We start from the raw sequence: 23,943 nt of genomic DNA, 5'->3' as shown, positions 1-23,943 counted from the left end.
GGATCGCGGTATCGGGTAAGTATGTTACCGGTTTTAATTATTTTTTAAACCTGCATTCGCCGTATAGGACGCACCCACTTTTCCCCCCCAGTTTTGGGGAAGAAAAAGTGCGTCTTGTACGCCGAAAAATACGGTATATACCGGTAGATATATCTAGATATATACATCTATATATGGGCAATAGTTACTTTTCTAGCATGCATTTTATCTTTTACTTTAGTATCAGGGTCCATCTAGTGGACATAATGCAAATTACAGTCTCTATCCTAACTCAAAAAGAATAACCAGGTATGTTGCAATGAAGTGTGGAAAAAGAACCAAAAAGCCCTCCATTTTTGCTACACTGTTGGCGATCTTTAGTGCAGTGTATGAACCTGTTGCATTTACACACAAGCCTTGGGAACAATAAAGGAAGTATGAACTAGTAAATATTTCTAGCTTTTCCTTAATCATACTAAAATGAAACATTTTTATTATTGCGTATCCTGTCCTAGTGACAATACTGTCATTGTGGCGGGTAGTAAGGAGAAATCTGCAATATAGCTAATGCAGGCTTTAGCCATTCCTCATGCTACCTTTAAGAAACTTTTGTTACTGTGTCCTGTTAGGGAGATTTCCTTATATTTCCTGTCCAGGGGACAATCCCACAAATCTGACGAGGCCATAGACACAAAAAAACTTAACGGTGCCTAAAGGGGAACTAAACCCGCTCCACTAACCTGCATATGTGCAGCATCAGCGTTTTGACAGAAAGCCGCAGAGATCAGACTGGTAAGGCAGTTTATTAAATAAGGGACATTGCCTGTCCCTTTCCTTGATGGGTTTTTATATATTTAAATTTTAGAGCTACTGGAATTCATGAAGGTAGTCAAGAACACTTAAAACATCCAAGTGGACAGCAAAAAGTCAAGAAAAAGAGGGTCTGCCATAGACCACTGGGTACAATGCAATGCTTTTAGGTCCTTGAACCAGAGGGGGTTACAAACTGACAAATTAAAGGTAAGTCTTTGGGAAACAACTGCAGAAAATACATTCTGCCAATTGTGTTCATTCAGTGTCCAGGCACACATTTGTACTTTAAAAAATCTATAGCCCCCAATTAAAGTAAACTAAGTAGCTTTATCTTTGATTTATAGTCTTCCCGACTGCATTACCATCTCATTAGGAATAAAATTAGTGGTAAAACATCATAAAGTGCAAAGTACCCAAAATGTAAAACCAATCTGATTGGAATTGCTTAATAAATGGACACCCAAATAACTGAGTCAATGGAGAATAAGGGGTTTTCTCTAGAAAATGCCAGTAAATGCAAACAGAGAATCCCAGCACATAAAGACAGGCTCTCCAAAAGTGCTTTAGAAATAAAAGCACCGGAGCATAGACAGGATGTCAGGAACAAAGGAGCTGTTCTCTAATCTTCTTAATGCAAGTACCAGGAAAGAGGTGATAAGGGGTCTACTCAGGTACTAAGAAATAATCTGTCAGAATAGAAACATGGGAGCTGCTACTCCTTCCTTGTTTCTGAAGGCAAACTCAGGGTGTTCCTATGCTTTAGTACTTAATCTATTCCTGACCTAGACTATACATGTGTTGCATAAATGCATGTAGTCAGTGATTACCGGTAAGTAGGGAAGGGATAATTTGACTCTACGTGCATTTTAAACCACAATAATAATAATATACTTTACATTTTCTATGAATTTGTAAGAGTCCACCTACTATAATATTCTTTTTTAGCTACCTTTCACTGCCCTATGGTTCAAGTTAGCAAGCATCAATTGAGAAATGAAACATCTTACCTGGCTTGCTTGCACAAATGTCTGGGAATGGAAAAATAACTAGATTTCCATATCTGCAGATGAAACAAAGTCAAATTTCATTTACTATTTCTTCAATGACTAACCTAAAGTTTTAAAATACCTTCTGGGTAATTTATAAAGGAGAAAGGAGGTAAAAATGCATACTATGCCCCGTCCCTTTTATATACATCAGGCTTTGGTGTGTTGCCTGCAAAGCCCCACAAGGTTCCTTCTGTTTGTTGGAGAGTTTGGACCTGATTTATTAAAGCTATCCAAGGCTGGGGAGGACACACAACCTTGGGGAGCTTTAATAAATCAGGATCTTTGAAGAAGCACTTTCCCCTACCTTCTTTTGAATTTACATTTTCATTCACTTATACTGCACTCTTCCAGCTTCATAGTCCAAAGCACAGTTTATTTTAAGGTCAGGTCACAGGGAGTGTCAAGTTTCGCCACCAAGGCCAGGAAATGTGTTCACCTATCAAAAATAGTGAACACATTCATAATGCTCTTATTCCTATGAACTTCATATGCAATTTCAGCATGATAATTCATTAATTGTAAATCAGTTTGGAATTTTGAATCATATGGTTCTACAGAATAGTCTATTGTGGTTTGTTTTTGAGGTTCCTCTTGGCTAGCCTGTATTTAATTTATTTTAAAAAATATACAATATAGAGAAACTACCAGTTTAGTTTAGTGTCATCTCACATCAGATCTAGTCAAGCTTTAAGGACAGAAAACCTGAGGTTTTGGTTGATAGAAGCATTCTTTTTTATTAAAGGTAACTGAACTTAGTTTGCATAATGCTGGACCTTAGCACAGGATGAAAAAAAGGAGGGAAGAGAAGAAGCCATAAAGGCCGTTGCTGCACTGTAGAAGGAGAGAAGAAGATGGTGATGGAGGGGATAATGAATAGAATGAAGAAAGCAGAGAGACAGTTGAACCACCACCACCGCCATTCATTCCCCATGGGCAGCCACAGCTGAGATGCTATGTGTTGTGTCCCAAACATGTGTGTGAGTGTAAGATAGCATTACCCACATCACAACCTCATCGGCCATCTGAACTAGGGGCTAATTTAAAAAGACTCAAAATTACAAAAATATTTTATACGTAGAAAGAATAAACTCCTTCTGAAACAGTTGAATTTTTCTTGTAGCAAACTATTAGTTATATATATATACATATATATTATATATATATATATATATATATATATATATATATATATATTATATTAGTTATATATATATACAAATGATTTTTGTGGAACATTTGAGAAACTGATATTAGAATTTAAAGTGGCACTGACCAACCTAAAAAGCCTAAAAAAACAATATAAAATAAAGCTGTTTGAGGGAATGTCAGATTCCCTGTTTTATAAATAAACACCTTAGACCAGGCATTGGCAAACTACGGCCCATTAGGCTTTTAAATCCCGCGCGTCAAACTCTCTACGTGCCCACTCTGCCATCGGAGGCTCAGATCTGATTTAGGAGAGTTTAGTGTTGTCATGATGGCATAACCTCGCCCACTTTCCCATCGGCCTGGCCCCTCTGCCAAATTTCAGAACAGATTGTGGGCCCTGAGTGAAAAAGTTTGCCCACCCCTGCCATGAATGCATACTTTTAAATGCTTAAAATGAGTGAGGGATTATTCTTTAAGACTCGTTCGCACAACAACTTATTATGTAACACATTTTATAGAATGTATTTTCTATGTGTCTTGTAGTTCACCGCTATTTGGTAGTTGCACTTCGATAACCTATACAGTTTACAGATAACCCAACAGCAACACTCCTCTCTATAGCTTTTTGAAACAGCTCAGGAGTTTTAAGGCTTAGGAGCATATTGCTGAAAGCTTATTGCTGTCCCGGTAATTCCCTCTGGTTCTGAAAGGAAACCTTTCCCTTTTTTTATACACAGAAGGAGCCCTTTCATCAACAGGAAAAAAATTGCTGATCTCATGCATGAGCAGCGAGATGGGCAAGTTTTCCCCCAATCTACGTAAATGGATCTTGCACTTGGGCAGTGCGAAATCGGGTGACGTAGGAGGTAGACAAGAGAAGACAGATAGCTGGACAATGGATGGAAAAAAACCTCCTGACAGATAGACTGATATGCGAGATTTAAGGTGTGATTTTTTTTTTTTGTTTTGGGTTTACTTCTGCTTTAATTTTAACCTAATGCAGAGAGTGTCCTGGCCTAGCACTTCAAAAGCCAGAGAGCTAACCTCTGAGCCACCATGCACCCTGCAACCCATGGCCTGTGCAAACATTGCCTAACTTTTCTGCATGGCATTAGGTGACTATTTGTCTGTTACAGTACACACAGTGGCCCTCTCTTTGGATGATTGTGTTTATAATGCTTTATGCCGGCCACACACAGCAATATTTATGCAAATTCAAACACTTTCATCATGATTTAGTTTATAATAAGCTATATATAAGCTTATAATATATATAAGCTATAAATAGATGTGTCTATTGACACCCTGACATCATAGTGATTGCATTAACATTGTGCTTGCCTTTACATTTATCAGTTGCAGCTCTTCTATAAATATAACTCCATGCAATTGTTTTTAGTTGTGCTGAGAAATGTGAAGGGATAGAACTCTGTAAGAATTTCATTGTCTGTGTATATAGAGGACATACAAATCTCTGCTGTGGTAACATAGACTGCAAGAAATGTGGAAAGGTTGGAATTTCTGTTATTAATATTGTTATCTGAGATATCTATTATTATCCTGCTGACAACAGTCTTCTCATTTCTTGTCTAGTTGTCACATATTCTGTAAGCAGCAAAATAAACATGTTAATAATCCTCCCTTTCACACGCTGCCCTGACCCCCTCCTATAGGACTATACTGTCAGACACATTATTATAAGCAATGCATTGCAGACTTCTCCATTGTACCTGCTGGGATGAACTCTGATTGCACTCCACACTGCTCTCTCTGCACACACGTGGTTACTAAGGACGCGCAGAAACTCCCTTAACAACCAGACCACGCCCCACTCTGTTCCAGCCTATTACAAGCCGACTTTCACTACACACACCGTCCCGTGAGATAAACAGAGATATCTGACACAGCAAAGCCTGATCTCCTTTTTCTCGCCATTTTATTGGTTGCACACTGCGACTCCATATCCCAGCATGCTTTGCCATCATGTGACCTGAGCCTTGACTGGCCTTCTGCTTCCTACAGGGTGTCCTATGCAAAAAAGCTACCCATAAAAAATACCTAGCAGGTGACGTATACCAATGGACGTGTACCATGTTGGAAAAGTCCCACTTTCACTGTTTGTTTATGAATGCTTGCATGTCATGTACTGCAGCCTTACATCTCTCCCAGTACAAACCTCCAAATCTCCTGAACAGTATGTCCTACCGACCTAGGGTACACAGGGGGCCCTCATAACTAGCTGTATCCAAAATTTCATCTCCCCACCTTTAATAGTTTATAAAATGTGGGGGTCATAATTATAAAAACTAGTGAAAATTGAACATCAGGGTTGCTGTTTAAAACAGAAGTGTGTCTAGAAGCCAAAATAAACATACAAATTATGGAGCCCTGGGGCCACTTACATAGCAAGGAGGTGCGAACCCCAAATTTATACCTACCTGTCACAAAACTAGAAATGTCATACTGCACTACCCTGTCCTCTTCTCTACTTTGAACCCCTCTGGAATGGGGGATACAGGTGAACAAAATTATAGGTGCAAGGGGGGGACACCTGTGGCTAACACCCCCTAAAATATGATCATTAGGCCATCAGCAGAACATAAAAAACAGTGCCAATAAAAAAAACTACCTTGTTACACATTGGTGGAGGCTTCTAGCACCTGAACCCTATTTTCTCTGGAACAGGGGGTACAGGTGAACAAAATTAGAAATGTACAAGTGCAAGTGGGGGACAACTGTGGTTAACACCCCCTAAAATGTCATCATTAGGCCATCATCAAAACATGAAAAACTCTACCCATAAAAAAAAGTAACCTGTTACACATTGGTGGAGGCTTCTAGCACGTGAACCCCAATTTCTCTGGAACGGGGGGTACAGGTGAACAAAATTAGAGGTGCAACTGGTAGACACCTGTTACTAACACCCCCTAAAATTTCATCGCCAAAGCATGAAAAACTCTGCCCATCAAAAAAATCTACCCTTTTACACATTGCTGGAGGCATAAGGAAATAGCCCACTAGTATATATCCAGGCTAATTTCCGCCCAGTAAAAGGACCTTATTATTCCTTAGTGTTCAGGCCCTTTATTTGGATAAAAAATAGCTCCCTTATAAATGAGAAGGCTTTTTCCCTTCCAGTACAACAACCTTTTCATGCCCCTTAGTGGTAAGGTCCAGTATAAGGATAGGAATTAGCCTGCTCATATATGACCAAGCTAATTCCCATCCATGAAGAAGCATGAAGAATCCGAGCTCAAAAAGGATTTCATGATCTGTACATTTTTGCATACTGTGATGAACCTTTGAACAAAAAAGTTTTTTGGGACAGTCAAAAAATATATGAAGGAGCATGCCTAGCCCTTTATTGCAGTGTAAACATCTGTGGGACTTCTACGATGAACAACTGTATAAAATTGTCGGCACTCTGTAGCATCCAGTGAGGATTTTGTGTCCTAGATCTTGGTAGGCAGTACTCAGAGGACTAATGGGCAAAAAGAAACAACATGGAGATTTGTTCTTGCACCATACCAAAGTCTCTTTCCTATCTTTGTAAGTACAGTAGAATCAGGTTCTGGAACAATCATGGCCACATATAGCAAGGACACTGCTTGATGTACAGGACCATGACCTGAACAAAACTGAACAGAGAAATTGGTCTGGTTATGGAAGAAAGTGTATCAAGAAAGTGTATAAAAAAGTCTGAGCTGGATAATGTGCCAGAAATGCAGTGGAGCAAACTCGAGATCATCTTTCATCTCTGATTTTGTGAGCCAATAGGTTCTGTGATAAAAAAAAAAAATCAAGCAAATTAAGTGCCTTGTTTTGCTAAGTATCTGTATCCAGAGTCCACCAGGCTGGGACAGATGGAAGAGTTTCCAAGTATAGGAAAGAGTGGGGATAGTGGGGGTAAGATATTGGTTAGATTGGATGAGAGCAGAGAGGGGGGTACACTATCATCACACCATGGCAGTGTGATTAACACTGAGGGAACAGCAATAGGTAGGGCCTGGAGTACATTTAGGCTGTACCACCATTTTCTGAAGTTTACAATGGATGAGCCACAAAAAGGTGCCTGTATTCCATTTAGAGACCTCTTGAAGTAAGCGATGTAGGAGTTAAGGGCAAAAAGATACATCTTTTGAAATCCATAATTGCATCAACAGCCCATTTGAAGGAGAAAGAGATGCAAGTTTGGAGACTTCACTAAAGGAGCGCCCTCTTTAAGATCAAACAGCATTAACTAAAATTCCTCTGCATTTGTTTACAAACCCCAAAAAAGTATGTCAGCATTTTGTCCAAGCAGCTTTGGCCTTATCAAGACAGTTAGCACTCTCTAGCTACTAACAATTTGGTCAGCAAAAATGAGTTGTTTGTGGGAGGACTCTAAAATCTGAATACCTGCAAAAGGGATATTATACACACCTCATGCTCTTTTTTTGCAATGTGTTCCATCAGGATCCCCCCCATGAAAGGTTTGTGTGCCGCCCAGACTGCAGGGTGAACATCTGGAGAAGTAGCGATGCTTACACCCAGTGGGGACTGTTCTTGGGCTTCCAGAGTGATGAGGATGACCCCATTTGTGTGTAGCATGACAGTACTTAACTAAGTCAAGTAGCGGGCGCATCTTCAGTGTGCCTGGACATATCTAGCAGTAGGTGGATTTCAGCACCATCAAAATCAAATGGGCCTTTGAGACATGCTTTTTACATAATTGTTACAGCAAAAAGTGAACTCTACAGATCACATCACTGGGCATAGCGGATAACTGTGACATGGAGTCAGGGACTCTATGTACTTATTCTCCAGAGCTGTTGTCAGGGGTTTATCCAATAGGAAATTGAATATAGCAGTGATGGTAGCTTTCAGTTCTGAAGATGAGGTAGCCTCTGGCTGGCTTCCAACCCTGATATTATTTCTGCAGTTGTGGTTAACCCCCCCTAGCGGTAATCCCAAGTGTGACTCGGGGTGGATTTTATTTGCAAAAAGCGGTAATCCCAGCGAGAAGGATGTTACAGTAGTCCAGACGAGAGATGATAAGAGCGTGTACAAGGAGTTTGGTGGTCTCAGGGGACAGGTAGGGGCGAATTTTGGAGATGTTGCGTAGGTGAAAGTGAGCGGACCTGGAGATGTTCTGAATATGGGGGGTAAATGAGAGGGCCGAGTCAAAGGTGACACCAAGGCAATCGTTCATTGTCTGTGGACCTGCCAGGATGGTCGTTCGGACGATGAGCCCTGTACACATGCAAAATTCCCGTCCGGTATCAGCTCTAAGCCAATTATCGGACGAGAACCATTGCACGTATGTACCTAAACTTAGACTTCTCAAGCTTTATAGTCTTAAACTCAGAGCCCTCCAGGTAAGTAGGACTTTCACAGGGAGGTCAGAAAGGGCTGCCTTTGTATTTCTCACACTACAATGTTACATGAAATACTGAAATTCTTGAGACACAAATACGCAGAAAATGTATTGCAGTAAATAAGTAATAAACTAAGCATGAAGTAAATAAGTAATGGACTACGCAATGCTGTTTATCTAAAATAGTACTTTATGTGTAAAAATCCACATAAATTTAAATATATGGATGTAGATGTGCTTTAATAAATATATTTATTTAAAAGAGAATAAAATACAAAAAAATACTGATCCGCTCTGTGGAACCATAGCTTTCAATACTGAACATTATTGGTGATATGTGGAGGAAACAAATACAGAATCCCAATGCTGTCCAATTATAGCTGTAAAATGAAAAACAATTGATTAAATCAGAACATATGAACCTATAATTCAGGATAATCATAGAACATACAGTACTTTGCTCTTAGAATCTGGGTATATATTAGTCTGAAATGACAAGCCCTGGATCCCATCACAGAGCCATGGAAAGTGACACCGAGTTCCCTAACCCAACTCATGCTGTAGCAAATAAGCAGACAAACAACCAAAACCCCCTAACCCATATTAAATAACCTTTATGACATTGGTTAGCTCCTGCTTATTCTCCTTGCATTATATATCTTAGCTACATATATAGCTGAATACCTTTGTGAACTCAGCAAAGGTATTTTTGGATCTAGAGATTGTGCAGATTGACTGTAACATGTATGTCAGTGCTTACAAATCTACTTGTATACACACAAATATTTAACAATTCCCACTTCTTCTGGTATGCATACATGCACCTGTGGTTGCTTTACCTCTCCTCTGAACTAGGCTTCCACGTTTGTATGATCAGGCAGGTCAATACTGCAGAAAGGGATCTTACCCGTCTGATCACTTTCGGATTCTGGCAAAAACCAGACCTTCACCCCTTCACCTGAGCCACTTTCCCACATGGCATAGTATTTGTGTGTGGTTATGTGGGTCTTACCTAGAATATGGAATCCACTTAAAGCAAACCCCACAGTGGTGCTGGCTGTGTCAATTTGCATCAATGAAAAATTAAACAATTATTATATATATGAAAGAGGCCACCTTGTGTATGGCAACTTACCATGCCATCCACTCCTGAACAACTCCACCCACATCCCTCCCTAACTGCTCATCCCCCACCCAGGCTCTCTAACCAGTTATTCATTGTGTTGTCTTCTGTGGTTGGTTGATGATGTCATAGATATAGATCAAGTCTACCACCACAAAACACAGAATAAGGACCCCATTTAACTGCCAATTAGACCCCCGCACAGTATTATCATCATCATCTGTGGAGCCCCTCGTCACTCTAATCTCTTTTGTCATCATACTCTGCTGTCATCCTATATGTGGAGTGCACTGTCCCCTGATCCGCATTGTCATACCCTTCTGTGGAGTGCGTTGTTACCCCAACCCATCTGTTAAGCGTGTTGCCCCCTGATCTGGGGAGCACTGCCAGGGTAAACATTGTCACTCCTAGAGACAGTAGAGAAAGGTGGCACTGCCAGGAATACAGGTGCACCAATGTAGATAACGGAGAAAGCACTGCCAATGATGCATGGGCACCCACACTGACCAGGAAAGGAGCACTGAGATAACAACAGGAGCTTATATATGGTCAGGGGACAGAGCCATCAGTACAGGAGCACATACAGAGATACATAAATGTGCAGGGATAGAACTAGATACTGGTGGAGATGAAATCTCACTAAAGTAAGGGGAAATGCCCTCTGAAATGTGCAAAACAAATTGGTATTTATGGTGAAGTGACTGGAAGTAAAGGAAAATATACCTGTTTGATTGGCTGGTGGTCCACTTTGAATTCGGGGCTGGAAGGTGATATCAATCAATGTGTGAGAAAGTTGGAAGTGGCACAGTGTTGGAATTTTTAATATTGAGCTAGCAATTGAGTTCTGCAAGGATTAACTCATTTGTCCCCTGACATTGGTGGGATTGTGTCTTCATATAAAACCACTATAAAGATGATTTGACTTACTTTCAGCTAAGTAACCCCCAGGGGCTTCCATCCACTTCTTCTTCCCAAAGGCATTGTGATTCCCTGGAAGTGCTGTGTGAGTTGGAGTGGTATCTGGTCATAATGTGCGCGGTTCATTTTGGGTCTGATTTATTCTCATCATAAAACTGAGCTATTTATTACTACATTTTAATGGCCAGTAAAACAAATACTTTGGTACACTATTCACCCTGACATATACCACACTCACTGTTACAAAATATCACACAATACAACTGGAAATTCTATATAACAATCCTTGTGAAGAATATGGATATAAAATTCTTTTGGTAACGCACTTTAAGGATTGAGGAAGCATGTGCTACTTTCATCAACAACAAAACTGGGCTAAAATGGCACCAATCTGAAAAGGACCCATACCAAGAAAAATATAGTGGTTGTCCGTACCTTGTTTTGAAAATCTCAGTTGCCTGCCTTTAGTACCAGCCTGGCCTGATATTATTTTAAAGCTCTCCCAGACTGCAGAAGATAGACTAACATGGGAGAACCTGGGTGATTCAGCAAACCTGGAATGGATCTGGTCCAGAATTACAAAATTAGCTAATAACAAATGAGCTTTAAGAAATCTTTTAGGTTTGCTGGATCACCCAGGTTCTTCTATGATAGTCTCATCTTCTCCAGTGCTGGAGATCTGTAATAAATCAGGCCATATGACCTGGAATAGGCATGCAGGTTAATAAGTCAGAATAGTGCTCATCATTTGGGGTACTTGTTCCAGAGCAGTAACTGGGAAAGCAAGACAGCCAAACCTAACCTAATAATTCTGTAAGCTATTTTAAATATTGAAGTAAACCCCCTGCCAAATGTAAGTTATAAAGTCTGCAAATGTTATAATCAAGCTTTAAGGAGAGCATCGGAGTGTGATGCCATAGTGAGGGAAGGGTTTGTGTTGATGGGCTTTGGGATTTTACCAATGGCAGACATTTCATATGCTTTTATGATCGTTCAGAGTTCATTGACCGATTCTGCCCATGTATTGCAAAAGAAGTAGTAGAGTTAAATGAAAATGTAATATTAGTATCATTAAACTGTATATGCTATATTAATGGTAATGAACCTGGAGACACCCTTTAAGCCAGAATAATGCTGGCTCAAAAATTGTTTTGCATTTGCCAAAGTAATCTATGATATTTGCAGGGAATACAAAGATAAAATCAACACCATCTCAAACGCCAGTCTTAAACTGCATACACACGTGCAATTCTTGTCTTTGGAAAGGATCTTTTATGAGCCTTTCCAACGATAAGGACCGCACGATGCATGAACGAGCACTGTACATACAGCACCATTCTGCTCTATGGAGAGAGGAGGGGGAGAACGATGGAGCGGCACCCTGCTGCGCGCTCTCCCCCTTCCCTTGCATTAGGATCGCTCGTCGTTCATCGTCATAGGATCCGCCAGGACTGATCAACAGACGATGAACGACGCAGGCTGAGCCGAATTGCGGGTGAGAAAAAATTGACGTGTGTACGTAGCTTTATTATCCTTCTTTTAGGATGTGGAAAAATATAAAAAATAATACAAATTTTAAAAACCTGGCAGAGCCTTTATTAATGAAGGGATAGGTGATGTCCCTTATGTAATAAAATAATACCTGCCTAATCACAATTTTCTGAATATTCGCCTGTCCCTCTTTTATCGCAGGCGCTGACATCTTTTTCTTTTCCCCTTTATGTTCTAGTCTTCGGACATCTTGATTACCAGTATAGTGTGAATGGGCGCTGTTGCAGAGACAATGGTTTTGCTACACAAAAAGTGCAGCAGGGACACCCAGCAAAAACAAAAAATGATTGGAGCTCAGGGTTGCTGGTGAAGCTTTTATTTTTAGTGAAACCTGTTTGCTGAAACTGTTATCACTAGGAAGAAAATAAGTGACAGTAAAAGTCTCTGTAACAGAACCCTAGAGAGCTGTAAATCCTGCAGGGGTTCTAGTCCTTCCCTATTCTAGCTGCTGCTATATATTAATATTGTGCGAGTCTTCTCTCAGTCTTCATAGGCATAAATGAATCAGTAATAGGTGAAAAATGTACGTGATCTATGTTATCAGTGAGGGCTTTAGCCTAAGGTCAGCTGTTCAGTGTCTTTTTTTTCTTTGTTGTCTGCTTAGAATAATAAAACCATGAAAATACATTGTGAATAAAGGAGAATTTGCTTCCTTGATCTTAATCTATAATTTTTTTCTCGTTTTAGATCAGATGAACAGATTTGCTGGATTTGGTATTGGACTTGCAAGGTGACTCATATTTTCGTCTTGTAGTAGTTATGTAACCTAATGACAATGGCATGTTTTAGGAATATGGTTATAATATATGTAAACAAAGGAGTACATTTCTTTTTAGCATAGCATGCTCCTATAAAAGAAAAAACTGAATAAACTACTAAAGGTTCACCTGATAGTTCTTCTTTCAGACATTTTGGGCTTATTTTTAAAGTGGTGTATGCGGTGTTTACCAACTTACTGCAAGCAGTTTAACCACCTGGGCGTTACACTGATGTCTAGATTTCTGTTCCAAAAGCGTTACACGGTTTTTCATGAAATTTTTTTTTTTTAAATTGTAGACCTGTAACTTACAGAAATATGTCCGAACAGGGTTCTAGTAGATATCATGAATATAAAAAATGTTTGAAACACACAATCATGTAAAAAAAAAAATGCTTTTATTAAAATTAAATAAAAGACACGAAAAATCAGCTTAAATGAAAAATGAAAATACTGAAAATGCGATAATTCAGTATACTGTATAGTAATATTTTTTTCTAAAACACCTCCCTAGTGTCCGTCACATACCTATAGACAAAACCACATAAATATATTTTCTAATATTTTGTATTGGATTGGATGCAGGACTTTGTATTCAATCCAATACAAAATGAGAACAAAATTCAAACTCTCATTTTGTATTGGATTGAATACAAACTCCTGTATCCAATCCAATACAAAATGAGAGTTTGAATTTACCAATTACATACTTTGTATTTATATTGAATTATTTTGTATTGGATTGGATACAGGAGTTTGTATTCAATCCAATACAAAATGTGTTTGAATGAGTTTCAATTTGAATTTCCTGCACACGCGCCGACGTCATCGCCGAGGGACACGCACACGCTACGGACGGAGAAGAAGAAGCTGGCGGGCTTCTTCTTCTCGGAGAGGGCACCGGACGCTGGAGGACGACGCTGGAACACGACGCTAGATGATCACAGCGGGACCAGGTAAGTGATCGATAAACCCGAACTTTTCTCACTGTATTTTCATACAGTGAGAAAAGTTCGGGTTTATCGCTAGGGTGGTTAATCCCTATATTTTAAAACATATGCACCAGGAATATACACCTACAGTGAATGTCACCTAACCTACCATTTTGTGCATGAGGCCGAATGTGCTTTGTTTTTTGCCTAAATTTGCTGGCTGGGTTACATTTACATTTTAAATACTTTGTAAACACTTTAAACCAGTGTTTCCTGACCAGTTGCAGGGAACTATATTCACAGCTCCCAGTACATTAGAGTTGTGGTCAGTGGGAGGAATGCCTCTTACATTGCTGGCCATTAGGAAGGTTGTCACCCTTACAGATAGCTAAAAAGATCATTGGTAAAGATCATTGTAATATAGAGTATAAACCTACAGTACAAAATGTGGCCATCACTGTGTTTATTTTTTAATCTTTAAAAAGGAAAAATTTGAATAATATTGGCTTAACCTGTATATTCTTTTTTTCTCTGTTTTACAGATTAAAATATTTTGTACTTTTGAGTTTGGTATAATGGGTCATTTGATCCTAAATCATGTTTTGTTCATGATTGTTGGCCACCAGTAGATGGCGCTGGGTTACAAAACAGCTTGTCTTTGACAGCTCTAATTTGTCAAACCAGAGACAAATGCAATTCCAGGACATGCCACTAGTTGTCACCCGTGTATAAACTAGGAATATTTTTCTTTTGGCACTTTGAAGGCAAAAATCTTGGTTTATAACCAAGTATATATGGTAGTTGTTTTTTGCAAATAAATGGCTACAGTGAACTAGGAAGCTAATAATGCTGTATAGGGAGCACCATTGGTTTCACAAGCATACCTGTTCTGTAACTGGCACTCACTGATGGTAGATAGTGTTTGTTTTTTTAAAAGAGAAAACTTGTACCACTAATAAAATATTATATGATTTTTATTATATTTTATAGAGCAATACACCCACTAGTAATCCCCTTGAAAATGCACACAAGCATCAGAAACACACTGCAACCTATTAAATTACAAAAATTAATTCATCATGCATATTAAAAGTTAGGGCAAAATCTGGAGTTGTCCCCAGAACAAGACGAAACTCCTAACGGGGACAATTGTAAATTTGTATAGTTAGTTGAAAAGTGATATGGGGAGGAAAGAGAACATGTATGCAATCCATGGGAAAATGGATTTGTGTGTATATATATATATATATATATATATATATATATATATATATATATATATATATATGTGTATATCTGTATTTCTTTAAACACTAAACTAATTCTGTGGAGTGGCAGCTCTTAAAGTGAGTGTGGATTGCGTATACTTCTTGAATATATTTCTAGTTTCATTCCATAAGAATGCATGCACATTATTAGCTCTCACTAACTTTCTCTAATCTTGTGTTGTCTAAGTCTCTTTACAGAGAATGTTTTGGCTCACCCATGCATTGTGTTACGCCGTCAGTGCCAGGTAAATATTACAGTTTATTGTTGTAGATCTTAGTGGTTGTTTTAATAAAGAGAATCAATGTGCAAGACAATCAGTGTGTAAAGCCTTGCAGCACATTTCTGCAGTATATTTTTTAATGTTTAACCCTTTTTAAGTACAGATAAATATGAATACAATGTGGATCTGCCAGAGTCCTATCTACTAGCAGCATACATTTTGTGGATTGAGTGTTATCAGCCCTACCAAATTTCCCAAACTACCAAATTTTATTGTCAAACTTCTCACATCCACTTATGCACACATACTCTCCCATCTGTATAATAGAAAGTCTAATCATTGTAGTGCGGACTATTGATATGAAGTGTAGTCTTGAAATTAATGACATCTACCAAGGATTGCACCAGCCAGCGTACGGATTACTGGTATACGATGCGTCAGATCACATAGCGTAACAAAGAATAAGAACATTGGGTCTGATTTATTAAACCTCTCCAAGGCTGGAGAAGATACAATTTCATCAGTGAAGCTGGGTGATCAGCAAACCTTGAATGGATCAATGCTAACAAAAAGCAAATAAATTTGATACTATTTTTATACTTCTCTAACAGTTATAAGCAATATTGTTATATTTAACAGACCAAATAAAATAAACCCAACAGTAACTACTTTATTTTGAAATCTCTCTCTAATTTCAGCTCCATATGGAGCTGTACAAGAAAAGGATATTTCACTCATTTACCTGATTAAGCTGTGTGTGTAATTTGAATTTTTTGCTCTGTAGGCTGAGACTTTTTCTTGGCCATTTAAAACAATTGCTGAAGCAGATTTTATTTGTTTAATAATGTATTTAGTTTTACACATTACTTGGTGGGAAATTTTCTATAAAAGGCCTAATATCTAATGGTTTAAACTTCATTATAATTGACTTGACTTTTGTCCTACAGGTTAACTACCATGCAAGAAATTATCGCCTTTCACCATTTAGCATTGTGAATATCATGTATAGTTTTACAAAGACTCAGGTATGTTTTCAGTTTGAGTAATGTTCCTTTTGTATGATCTGATCTGTATGTTCAGATCTAAAGTCTTTTCTGGAAGTCTGCCCACTTCTAAATCTGGCTAAACAGTAATGATAATAGGTAATCTGTATTTAATTTGTATTTAATTGTGTTAATTTTTGTTTTTTTACAATTTATTACTTTGTGGTCTTGGAAAACGATCTTAGTTTTATTGAAACTTTTTATAGACAGAGCTTGCATGATTTAGTGTAAGCAAAGCAGTACTTCACTATGTTTCAAAGTACAGTAATACATAACCATAAGTGCTGCTGACAGATTTGTACAGTATTAATGCTGTCAATCACCACACATTGGTTTGTCTTTTTGAGAAGTGCAGGATTGTATGAGGAATGTATATGGTGCTGTTGGACCTGCTTCATTTGACTGTCTGAATATTAAACTATTTTAATATATTTTCTCAGATCTTTTAACTAAAGGCCATTCCTGTCTGTATGTCTACCAAATAATGTCTAATATTGTGGTTTTATTGATGCATGTTTATTTATTAATAAATGCATGTACCATTTATTAATGGTTTTCAGTGATATATCTTGTTATAATTTAATCCATAGGGTCCAAGGGCACTTTGGAAAGGAATGGGAAGCACGTTCATTGTTCAGGGAATAACCCTTGGAGCAGAAGGCATCATCAGTGAATTCACACCTCTGCCTAGGTAGAAACATTTTTATTGTATCTTCATTGTTTTATTTTTAATACAGAAGTATTTTTCTTGGAATATATGTTTTACATGTAGGGAACTGCAGGTAACACAACCATGCAATGGATATGGTACAAAATAAATCCAGTGTGTCTCTGTATCTGTGTATCTGTCTGTTTAAGCTTACACCAAGTGTTTTCCTGCAATAAAACCTCAACCACTGCTTCACTCTGCCTGCTGGACTGAAGAAATTATCGCTTTTTGAATTGAGCTCGACTTTATAATTTTTACCAGCTTAAAGCAGAGCTTGATTAAAAAATTGCAATCACCTGTCCATTCTTCAATAAAATAAAAATACAGGTAGTCCCCAGGTTAAAGATATCTGACATATAGGCCTTTCCTGCTCCCTTGTGTGCAGGACAGAGGCCTGAAGGAGGGAGGGGGGCGTTTTGCATGACTTGCAGAAAAAATCTTTTGCTGTTTTGCAAGCCTCTTGTAACTCTTTAATAACTAAGACAAACTGCAGTTTTCTTTTTGCATATCAAAGCACACAATTCACAAAATTATGTAAAATAAATATTTATACAAATTTAAAAATCCATCTCCTGCACACACAGATACAAATGCAAATGTGTGCAGGACTGTCAAGAATACTCAGAATTCATTAGAGCAGCATGCTGGGTATTGCCACAAATGCTGGGTTGAGAGGAATATTTCTAGGGTCATTATTATTATTATTATTATTATTATTATTATTATTATTAATAAACAGAATTTTTTTTAGCGCCAACACAGCACTGTACAGTAAATAGGGGTTGCAAAGGACAGACAGACGCAGACAGTGACACAGTAGGAGGACAGGACCCTGCCCGAAAGAGCTTACAATCTAGGAGAAAAATATTTAAAATAAAGTCATTAGCTTTTAAGGATTTTTAATGTGCTACCTATAGACAATAATAGGCAAATTAGGCTTGACATGTCAGTATGTATTTACTCCACAATCTCATCTTTTATACGTCATATTTTACTAAAAAATGTAAGTGTAACAAGCGATATTGTTAATATCATGTGACATACATGTTGGAACTACCATCATTTTATTCTACAGGGATTCTGCTTTCAGAAAACAAAAAAGTGCTTTAGCGACAAGTGTTAAAGAACAATACGTGGCAGTCGTGTCTTCACAGCCATGTCGCTATAGAGCCAAACAAAAGGATAAGCTTTTTTATGTTTATTTGTTCTTTTATTCTTTTTGTCTGCCTATTTTTAAGTATAAGCATAGAATCATTGAATTGCAACACAGAGATATAACGAAATGTGTCCTTCATAGTATCAAAGATTAAGATTTGCATATGGAGGTGGAATGAATAAATGAATGAAACTGCTGAGGAATTGTATCACATTGACAGTTTACTTGGGGATCATAATGTGTCTGTGTCATTTATAAGGGCATTGGATATACTAAGTAACCATTATTACTTTAGATTACAACAAAATGAATTGTGTCCTTTACAGTCATTAAAAATATTTAGGATTTGCATATGGAGGTGGCATGAAAAAATGTATTAAATTGGAAGTTTGCCGAGGAATTTAAATAGGTAAACTTTAGTAAAGGTTTATTGTGGTAAGTAATATTCTACTGGGAGGAAAACTGGCTTTACATGGAATATGTGCATGTGATGTTGCCATGGCTTGTTTTATTAATTTACAATATCATTACAATTAGGCGTGTATAAGGGTGAAATATTTAAGATCTACCTTGAAGATGTTTAATACACAACTCATATCTTGTTTTACAATCCCATGATAGGACCCTGAGTCAGTCTGTTCCCAACAATATGTATGGTCCAAGATAAAACAAGTGGCTACATTTAGCTGTATGGGATTTCTGGTACCCATTGACATTATTTTTCACTTAACTGTATGACAAAACAAAACATTTTCAGGTTTTCATTACAGCAAATAAGGATTGATAAGGTTCATTCAGTTCTCTTCATCTGTCGCAGACCCAACACTCTTTCAGATTCTAGTGATTTATGAGAAAGGTGTAGGTTAAGATGTAAAGTAAGCTCACAGCTTGCAACAGACAGGCAGGAGGGGTTTGAAATTGTTTTCAAATATTTTTCACAAACTGCCTAAAGACACTGCAGGTTGGGCTCCCCTGCATAACCCTGCATAATTAGAACAACTTTTCTAATAGGGAATGTTTTTTTTCTGAAAGTATGTTTACTTGTAAAGCATAGCACTTTACATTTTTATTTTTTATTATTATTACAAAGTATTTATGTAGCTCATATTACACTGAGCTTGACAAAGTCCATAGTCTTGTCACTTACTGTCACTCAAAGGGGCTCGCAATCTAATGCCCGAACCTCGGTCATATGTCTTTAATACAGTCCAAGGTCTGCATCTTGCAGCATCTGGAAAGTGTTAAAATACCTAAAAATGCCTCAAAAACCACCATTTGAATGAATGGGGTGTTGTTGTTTTTTTGTTTTCTAAACTCTTCTCTGTGACGTACCTTGGTATGAAACAGCGGTTGCCAATTTTTTTGGACCACTAAACTAAGGCGGCTCCAGACCGCTCATGCGTGAGGAGCCATGTGTCACTCAAAGGGTAAGAAACTTCCCCCATCAATCATGCCAGAACCAGCCCACTCTCCCTTTGCAGGTCTGAGCCTCTGGACACAACCCACCCACCACTTTGAGCCTGCGATGTCTCCGGGAGACATAGGCCATAGCTCTGGCCGGACCACCGGTTGGCGACCGCTGGTTTGAAATGTCTTTTTATTGCTTGAAAAATCTTACAAAAGCTGTTTGGGCATTTATAACCATTTAAAATTAGTTTGTGTAGACTTAGCCAAAGGGAAATCTGGTTAATCTCAAAGAAAACCAGATTATCTATTGAAAAATGGTGAAACTGATCACCTAGGGAAAAAAGAGGTTGAATGTTGTTAGCGGGGACTACTGATAGCAGTAAGAACCTGACAGATCAAATCATCTTTATAAACTTTTACCCTTTTAGTGAGGGGATGATTTTAAATGCAGGAATCCAACCCGTTGAATAAAACTGTTGATGTGGTGCTACACACATTGATAGTCAGTCAGGAGGTGATTTGCTTGGGACTGAGAAGGGGGCTCAGTGAAGCTAAAAAAAAATCTACTTTTAGCACTTGATCCTTTACTATTCTTTTCTTGGGTAGTCCAGTAGTGGAGTGTGAAATTTCTGGCTCGTTTTGTTGTGGGATGCACCCTATAAAGTTCCTAATACAGCATTTCAGTGATGTTTGTTTGCATTGCAGAGAGCTCACACATAAATGGAGTCCCAAGCAGATAGGAGGACACCTGATCCTTAAAGGGTGAGTCATGTTTTCAATCTCTCTGAGTGTCTGATTTTGTAATAAATTTCATTGTGCCATATTGATGATTATCATGTAACTCTCCAGTCCTTTGTTGTAAAAATATTTCAGACTGATGCACAAAAATACAGACAGATGTAATAAAGATAAATTTGTTAGAAGGTTGGTTAGTCACAACTATTTTGTTTGTATTTTTTACAGGTTAGTTTATGCGATCGCTACACCCTTTTATTCATCAAGTTTGATTGAAACAGTGCAGGTAACTACTCATTTGTTAGCTCCATACATTTGTGTTTATACTTTTGTGAATAGCACTGCTTATGCAATATAGTGAAGCACTGAGATCCTGATAACATGGCTCTTACATTTTTGATCAGTTTTCCAGTGCAAACTGAAACCACGGGGTACTACCATTTCTGTTCTTCACTATTTTGATAGTAATTTCAACATCAGTAGTTTGTATTTGTTCTTGGTCCCATTACACCGTAGTTGCTGTATACCCTACATGCCTTTTTGCAATGTCTTTATTTTTGACTTCCACACAGCCCAGACTTCTGAAGTTTCTTGTAAATAGTCATATAGACAGGTCCCCCATAACTACTATGGGTCACTTATGTTTCCTCAAAGTTCACAATGAAGTTTAGGGTCATGTTCGTGTTATATTCTAAGCATTTTCTTCATTAATTAAAGTAGTTCCAGAACATACACAAAGTTTTATTTTACCCTCTTAAGCTACGTACACATGGCAGATTTTTATCGCCCGATAATCGGCATTGGCCAAATATCGGGCGAAAATCTGGCGTGTGTACAGTCGTTGTCGTCCATCATCGGAACGACCGTCCTGCCGGATCCACGGACGATGGACGACGAGCGATCCTAATGAAAGGGAGGGGGAGAGCGAACAGCAGGGTGCCGCTCCGTCGCTCTCCCCCTCCCCTCTCCATAGAGCATGAACGGTGCTGTATGTACAGCACCGTTCATGCATCGTGCAGTCCCTTGTCGTTGGAAAGGATCATGAAAGATCCTTTCCAACGACAAAAATTGCAAGTGTGTACGCAGCTTTACTGGAGCTTCTCCCAGACTGTATTACCAGCTTCAGTGTTTCAGGGTTATAGAGAACAGTGGGGCTATATGACACCACTCACAGACTGATACTAATTGTCTTCTTAAAAAAGGTATTGATAGGCTGAAGCATATGATTTTTTTTTTTTTTTTTTTTTTGCACAATTACAAATTGAAAGTTTGTAGCACAAGTGACAGACTAACACAAAGTATATTACCACCAGTACTGACAGTTTACCCCTTTGGAAAAAAATGTTATTGTTAGTTTGTCCCATCTCCCATGGGGATGTTATTAGAATATGATCTTCTTTGCTGTAATTCTTTTAATGCTTGAATGATTTCCATTTGCAAAATAAATATAATGAAACAACTTGTCTACGTTTTATAGCTATTTCAAGAATGTAGTAATGCTTTTTCCATTTTACTTTTCTAAAGGATTAGCCTCTCCAACACCAACTTTTTGCTATTAGTAGGTACTGCAAAAATTTATAACCAATCAGCTTTTCCTTTTTCTTTCTAGTGAGAGATCTCTATATTACATGAGGGCATTACTATCTCTAGTATTTTTTTAATAATTAAAATTTTTTAATATTTTAGAAATAATGGTAAATGGCAAAAAGGTGTGGACTCTCTATGCTTTAACATAGATAAAGGCTCTCTAAAAGCAGAAAGTGCAGCTTACCAGGTTTGTGTTCTGATCCTCCACTTTTAATACTTTTTAAATCAAGACTGACTATTCAGCTAAATGCTATACAGTTATCTGCATGCTTGTTTTAGATGCCTAATTGAATCAAAAACACCAGCCTATATCAGGGCAATTGGCATTATTGAATTGGCATTATTGAATTGGAGTTCAGCAATAGCAGCTTACGTCATCTCTTGCTGATAGGTCCACTTTAAAAACAATTCCTATCTTGCCTGTTTTCAATAGAATATAGGCCATTGTAATTTGTTCATTTTTTTTCTTTTTAAAAAATACAGAGTGAGATCATTCGTGACAATCCTGGCATTTTGGATTGTTTGAAAGAAGGAATTGGCCGACTTATGGGACTTGGAGTGCCACACAGCAAACGTCTTCTGCCTCTTCTGGTTCTTACCTTCCCCACTGTCCTTCATGGTGTCCTTCATTATATAATTAGCTCTACAGTCCAGAAATGTGTTTTATTCTTTGTAAAGAAAAGGAAACCTGCCAGAAATCCTTCCGACACCACTTCCTCAGCTCAGAATATTTTGGAGGAGTATTTCCCAGAACTCCTAGCCAATTTTGCTGGCAGCCTTTGTGCTGATGTCATGCTGTACCCTCTTGAGACAGTAATGCATCGTCTTCATATTCAAGGGACACGCACAATAATAGACAATACGGACCTTGGCTATGAAGTATTACCTATCAACACCCAGTACGAAGGCATGAGAGACTGCATTAATACTATAAAGCGCGAGGAGGGAATACTGGGCTTTTACAAAGGCTTTGGGGCCGTGGTGTTGCAGTATACTCTTCATGCTACTGTTCTGCAAATTACAAAACTAATTTATTCATCTTTGCTGCACAATACTGCCCAGTAAATGGGAAAGTCATTACCTGTACAAAGGGTAGAGATGAAAACAGCATGTGTCATCTCCCAAAGTCTGATCTGGATTCTGTATGCTGGATATGAACATTGACGTTTACATTTATGTTTGTAATCTGGATTCATGGTGGGCTTTAATAAAGACCGTAATACTGAATTGTATGATGTACCTACAGCAACCAATGCAAAATTGATGTGATTTCCATGGCTAGCTATCAGAGAATGCAGTTCTCATTGGGTAATGGCACATCACCGATTTTTGTGCTATGTTAAAATGTTGACTACAATGCTAAATATTTTGTCATTTCTTCAACATGTATTGTGGTAACTCTGAAATACAGGTTGTTGTAAATCTAATTATATCTTTGTAGCTTTTGGCAGGTTTGCATAACCAAATATATAGGGTAGGTATACTGCCTTATACATCTGTGCATTCACCTTGGACACATAGCTTGACACATCTATTTTATGTACACCACATGATGTATACTTGTATTTGTGAATGGTAGGATCGCTCTTATTATGATGTGTCCTGAGCCAATTGAATCTTTATACATTGTACAATTATTGAGTTACCTATAGAGATGCTTCTGGCAATCCCTCCATGTTACGTTCACTTCAAAAAAGTGCACCATAGAGTAAATGCAGCACCAGTCTTAGTGGAGTCCATCATTTTGTAATAAACATAATGCTGAAAAGAACAGTGGTACGAAATCAGACATCAGAGGTATTTTTCCTCCCAATGTTGTAACATTTTTAGTATATTTCTTAACCCATATTGTATGGTAATGGCATGATAGCAAACACCTGATTGTAGTTTTCCATTTGAAAGTCTAACCAAAACTTTCATTACTGAAATAATGTTCCTTATTCAAATATTAAAATTAAAGTAACATTTGTGCTAGCATATGTTTTCTGTTTGTTGATGTGGAACCCCCTAGCCACCATAGCACCCATTTTCAAATGTTCTGTTCTGGTCTTGGAGCATATTGCAAAGACCATACAGAGGCTAATAACACTTTTAAAGTGGACCTCTGAGGTGGCATATATACTAACTGCCATGGATGACTTTTTTATCATGCATGTTTGTGACTATCATCTTTACTTCAATACTTAGTAA

General features: G+C 38.0%; 2 protein-coding genes across 2 annotated transcripts in view; one reads left to right on the top strand and one right to left on the bottom strand.

Moving 5' to 3' along the window:
• TMEM232 (transmembrane protein 232) overlaps window positions 1-4,765 on the bottom strand; it is an 88,832-nt gene extending 84,067 nt beyond the window's left edge. The window contains exons 1-2 of the mRNA XM_072416098.1: window positions 4,721-4,765; window positions 1,800-1,852 (exon numbers count right to left, since the gene is read on the bottom strand). The gene's annotated coding sequence lies outside the window, so the exon portion shown is untranslated. The remainder of the gene's footprint in view (window positions 1-1,799; window positions 1,853-4,720) is intronic.
• A 7,808-nt stretch (window positions 4,766-12,573) lies between these two features.
• Window positions 12,574-23,728, top strand: SLC25A46 (solute carrier family 25 member 46). Its single transcript, XM_072416096.1, has 7 exons — window positions 12,574-12,668; window positions 15,083-15,140; window positions 16,064-16,141; window positions 16,750-16,850; window positions 20,137-20,193; window positions 20,395-20,452; window positions 22,237-23,728. The coding sequence occupies exons 1-7, from the start codon at window positions 12,631-12,633 to the stop codon at window positions 22,816-22,818; spliced, it is 972 nt and encodes a 323-aa protein (XP_072272197.1). The 5' UTR covers window positions 12,574-12,630; the 3' UTR covers window positions 22,819-23,728.
• Window positions 23,729-23,943: the final 215 nt, after the last annotated feature.

This window comes from Pyxicephalus adspersus, chromosome 6 (genome assembly GCF_032062135.1).
Source record: "Pyxicephalus adspersus chromosome 6, UCB_Pads_2.0, whole genome shotgun sequence".
Lineage (NCBI taxonomy): Eukaryota > Metazoa > Chordata > Amphibia > Anura > Pyxicephalidae > Pyxicephalus > Pyxicephalus adspersus.
The sequence above is the reverse complement of the archived record's forward strand: the minus strand, read 5'-3'. Positions and strand labels throughout refer to the sequence as shown.